Here is a 5214-nt window from a genome sequence, read left to right as displayed (position 1 = left end):
TGTTTTCTGCTATTGGGTAAAATTAAATGAGCTTTATTTCATAAAGAATAATGCACTCTTATACTCTTATTCCCTCTCATTTAGTTGGCTAGCTGTATAAAATGGACTTACTGCTCATAACATAATTTGGGTGGTAATATAATCTATAGCCCTTAGACTATTGGCAAGGCTTACGTGTTATGATTTAACTGGACATTAACAAGGCCATTTCTATATATATATATATATATATGTCAAAAACAAACAAACAAAAACAAGGCCATTTAATTCATGCTGATGACAATAGCTTAATTATTTGTATGGTGGTTTGTAAAAATTAGTTGGCTGAAATGAATTGATCTTCATGCCATAATCCATTCATCTAATTCACTTGGACATGGAGTATGGGTTCTTCATTAAAATAAAAGGATATTACATTTTTTATGAAATCTACTTTAAAAAATTTATAAACATCAGAAATTTATTACTCACAATTCTGGAAGCTGGGAAGTCCAAAATCAAGGCAACAGCAGATTGTCATTGTCTGGTGAGAGCCTGTTCCTCATAGATGGCTCCTTCTATGTGTCCTAGGAAAAGGGGATCCTACAAGTCTCTTTTGTAAGGGCGCTAATCCCATTCATGAGCCCTCATGATCTAATCATCTCCCAAAGATCCCATCTCTTAATACTATCACAGTGACGATGAAGTTTCAACATACGAGTTTTGAGGAAACATCAACATTCAGACCACAGCAATTTGTCTATGCTCTCTGGGCATTTATGTTTTAGCTGGAAAGGTTAGAATGGCCCCAGGAAACAAGCCAGGAAGGGACTGTGGATCCAGAAGCAGGTAAGATCCTGAGGGAAGTGGGCAGGGAAAGCCCTGGGGAGGTAGTCTGTCTGTACCTAGTGTTCAAGGCATGGCAGGATGTGAAGGTGCATGGGCAGGCAGGGAGTTGGCAGAAAGCATCAGGAAAGGCATGAGTCAGGGAGAAGACAAGGTGTGGTAAGAGGCAGTGAATAAAGAGTCCCACTGGAGTGGACTCCTTGGAGAGGAGCCAGGAACCAAAGGGCTATTTCTGATACAGGAAACAGAGCATTCCACAAGTATCACTCTGGGTATGGGGAATCTATGGGCATTTAGTGGGTTTTTATCTTTTTTAAAAAACTCCTATTTTAGGTTTCGGGGTGCATGTGAAGGTTTGTTACATAGGTAAATTCGTGTCATGGGATTTTGTTGTACAGATTATTTCATGACCCAGTTATTAAGCCCAGTACCCAATAGTTATCTTTTCTGCTCCTTTCCCTCCTCTCACCCTCCACCCTCAAGTAGACCCCAGTGTCTGTTGTTTCCTTCCTTGTATTCATAAGTTCTCATCATGTAGCTCCCACTTATAAGTGAGAACATGGGATATTTGGTTTTCTGTTCCTGTGTTACTTCGCTAAGGGTAATAGCCTCCAGCTCCATCCATGTTCCCACAAAAGACATGATCTCATTCTTTTTCATGGCTGCCTAGTATTCCATGGTGTTTATGCACCACATTTTCTTTATCCAGGTTGTCATTGATGGGAATTTAGGTTGATTACATGTCTTTGCTATTGTGAATAGTGCTGCAATGAACATTTGTGTGCATGTGTCTTTATTGTAGAATGAATGATTTATATTCCTCTGGGTATATACCCAGTAATGGGGTTGCTGGGTCAAATGGTAGTTCTGCTTTTAGCTCTTTGAGGCATCACCATGCTACTTTCCACATGGTGGAACTAATTTACACTCCCATCAACAGTGTAGGTTCCATTTTCTTCCCAGCCTCACCAGCATCTGTTATTTTTTGACATTTTAATAGTCATTCTGACCGGTTATTTTGGTTTTAATTTGCATTTTTCTAGTCATCAGTGATATTGAGCTTTTTTTCATATGCTTGTTGTCCACATGTATGTCTTCTTTTGAAAAGTGTCTGTTCATGTCTTTTGCCCAGTTTTTTATTATTATTGTAATATATATTTTTTTGAGATTGAATCTCGCTCTGTTCCCCAGGCTGGAGTGCAGTGGCATGATTTCAGCTCACTGCAACCTCCGCCTCCAGGTTTCAAGTGATTCTCTTGCCCGAGCCTCCCGAGTAGCTGGGATTACAGGCGCCTGCCACCATGCCCAGCTAATTTTTGTATGTTTAGTAGAGACAGGGTTTTGCCATGTTAGCAAGGCTGGTCTTGAACTCCTGACCTCAGGTGATCTGCCTGCCTGGGTCTTCCAAAGTGCTGGGATTACGGGTGTGAGCCACCGCTCCCGTCTGTTTGCCCACTTTTTAATGGGGTTGTTCATTTTTCTCTTGTAAATTTGTTTAAGTTCCTTATAGATGCTGGAAATTAGACCTTTGTCAGATGCAGAGTTTGCAAATATTTTCTCCCATTCTGTAGATTGTCTATTTACTCTGTTGATAGTTTCTTTTGCTGTGCAGAAGCTTTTAAGTTTAATTAGATCCCGCTTGTCAATTTTTGTTTTTGTTGCGATTGCTTTTGGTGTCTTTGTTATGAAATCTTTGCCCTTCCCTATGTCCAGAATGGTATTGCCTAGATTGTCTTTCAGGGTATTTAATGAAATCTACTTTGAATAAGTAGCAATACAAATTGTATTACAAATACAAATTTGCATTCTGACTATAATAAGTATAAATAAAATCTAATTGATTATTAGATAAGCAATAATAAAAACTCCCAAATAATATCATATATCTCTGCATTAATCAGCTTTAAGTCAATGTTTGGCATATCACCATCACCGACAGTTATTAATTTCATTTATGCATGTCACTGGGTATTATTCAAAGGAAGTAAGACAAAATGGTTCTTGCCTCTAGATGTTTATAAGCTATGAAAATCACCACTGACACAGACCTGAATGCTTCTTTACATCAAATGTTTTCATAATGTCTTAGAATTGGAAGGGAAGTCATCTAGTCCAACTTCCCACTCACTGCAAAAATCTGACCTGTAGTTTGACTAATACGCAGTGTCCCATAGAAAAAAAATGGACTTTGCAGTCAGACCTGAATTCAGATTCCAGCTTTACAATTCATTAGCTGTGTTACTTAATGTTACTTAACATGACTCTTTATCTCCTAATCAGTAGAATAAAAGTAATGATGATGTTTACCTAGGCTAATATTTATTGAAGCAGTCATTATGTGCTAGGCCTTGGGTTTTTTTTTTTTTTTTAACATAGTAAGCACTTACATTTTAGCCACCCTTCCTTTTCTGTCATATTTAGGGTTTCCTAAGCAATATGTGTTAATTGTTTAGCATAACATAAAGTACCTTTCCCTTGCCAGGCACAGATCAATAGGCCAGTAGCTAAAAGATGTAAGAGCTGAAGTCTGTCTTTAGCATACTCAGCTTCCCCTTCTTGCAAACACCAAACAGATGAGAGAGGAAAAAAATAATTTTCGTCTAAAGCAGTGGTCTCTAGACTTTATTACTGTACTATTATGTTCATTGTAAAACATGTTAAAAATTAGAAGTTGTAAAACAAGACAAAAAAATCTAAATACAAGGAACTGCTAGATTGAATATATAAAGAACTCTTAAATCTCAACAATAAAAAGACAAATACTCCAATCTAAAAATGGGCAAAGGAACTGATTTTTGACCAAGGTGCCAAGAATACATAATGGGAAAAGAATAGTCTTGCCAATAAATAGTGTTTGAAAACTGGATATCCACATGTATGAAAATAGACCCTATCTCACACATTATACAAAAACCAACTCAAATTGAATTGAAGACTTAATTGTAAGACCTCAAACTATCAAACTACTAGAAGAACACATAGCGGAAAAGCTCTATGACATTGGAGCAAGATTCATTGGTTTGGGCAATGAATTTTGGATATGAACCCAAAGCACAGGCAAAAAAAAAAGCAAAAATAGACCCATGGGATTACATCAAACTGAAAAACTTCTGCACAGTAAAGGAAACAATCAACAGAGTGAAGAGACAACCTACATAACGGGAGAAAATATTTGCAAAGTATATACCTGATAAGGAATTAATATCCAAAATATAAAGGGGCTAAAAAACTCAATAACAGGAAAACAAATAATCTGACTTTAAAATGGGGAAAGCCCTTTTGCGGGTGGCGGCGAGCTCGGAGAGGACGCCCTGAAGGCATAGGGCACTTAAGAGAGTACAAGGTGGTGGGTCGCTACCTGCCCACCCCCAAATGCCACACACCGCCCCTCTACCGCATGCGAATGTTTGCGCCTAATCATGTTGTCGCCAAGTCCAGCTTCTGGTACTTCTTATCTCAGTTAAAGAAGATGAAGAAGTTTTCAGGGGAGATTGCCTACTCTGGGCAGGTGTTTGAGAAGTACCCTCTACGGGTGAAGAACTTCCGCATCTGGCTGTGCTGTGACTCCCTGAGTGGCACCCACAACCTGTATCGGGAATACCAGGACCTGACCACGGCGGGCGCTGTCACCCAGTGCTACCGAGTCATGGGCTCTTGGCACTGCGCCCAGGCCCACTCCATCCAGATCATGAAGGTGGAGGAGATCGCAGCCGGCAAGTGCCGCCGGCCGTCAGTCAAGCAGTTCCACGACTCTAAGGTCAAGTTCCCGCTGCCCCACCGGGTCCTGCGCGGTCAGCACAAGCCACGCTTCACCACCACGAGGCCCAACACCTTCTTCTAGATGCAGGGCCCTCGCCCAGGTGTGCCCCAAATAAAATCGGGAAGGCCAAAAAATGAAAATAAATAAATAAATAAATAAAAATGGGGAAAGGACCTGAACACATATATGTCAAGAGAACACAGGCAAATGGGTCAACAGGTATATGAAAAAATGTTCAACATCACTAATCATCAGGGATATGCAAATTAAAACCACAATGAGCTATCACCTAAGACTTGTTAGAATAGCTACTATCAGAAAGACAAAAGATAAATGTTGGTGACGATGTGGAAAAAAAAGAACCATTACTCACTCCAATGTTTATTGCAGGATTATTCACAATAGCCAAGATATGGAATCAACTTAATTGTCTATCAACAGATGAATGGATATATGGAATATATACATAATGGAATACTATTCAGCCATTAAAAAGAAGATAATCCTGTCATTTACAGCAACATGGATGAACTTGGAGGAAATTTTTTTAAGTGAAATAAACCAGACACAGAAAGACAAATACCACATGATTGTACTCAAATGAAGTATCTAAAAAAGTCAATCTCATA

The 5214-nt window shown here is 39.1% G+C and overlaps 1 protein-coding gene across 1 annotated transcript; it reads left to right on the top strand.

Moving 5' to 3' along the window:
- Positions 1-781: 781 nt before the first annotated feature.
- Positions 782-4698, top strand: LOC112130740 (large ribosomal subunit protein eL20-like). Its single transcript, XM_054544189.2, has 2 exons — positions 782-828; positions 4066-4698. Exons 1-2 carry the CDS (start codon positions 782-784, stop codon positions 4664-4666), a joined length of 648 nt encoding a protein of 215 aa, XP_054400164.1. The 3' UTR covers positions 4667-4698.
- Positions 4699-5214: the final 516 nt, after the last annotated feature.

This window comes from Pongo abelii, chromosome X (genome assembly GCF_028885655.2).
Source record: "Pongo abelii isolate AG06213 chromosome X, NHGRI_mPonAbe1-v2.0_pri, whole genome shotgun sequence".
NCBI classification, from domain to species: Eukaryota; Metazoa; Chordata; class Mammalia; order Primates; family Hominidae; genus Pongo; species Pongo abelii.
Note: the sequence above shows the minus strand (reverse complement) of the source record. Positions and strands in the feature narration are given on the sequence as shown.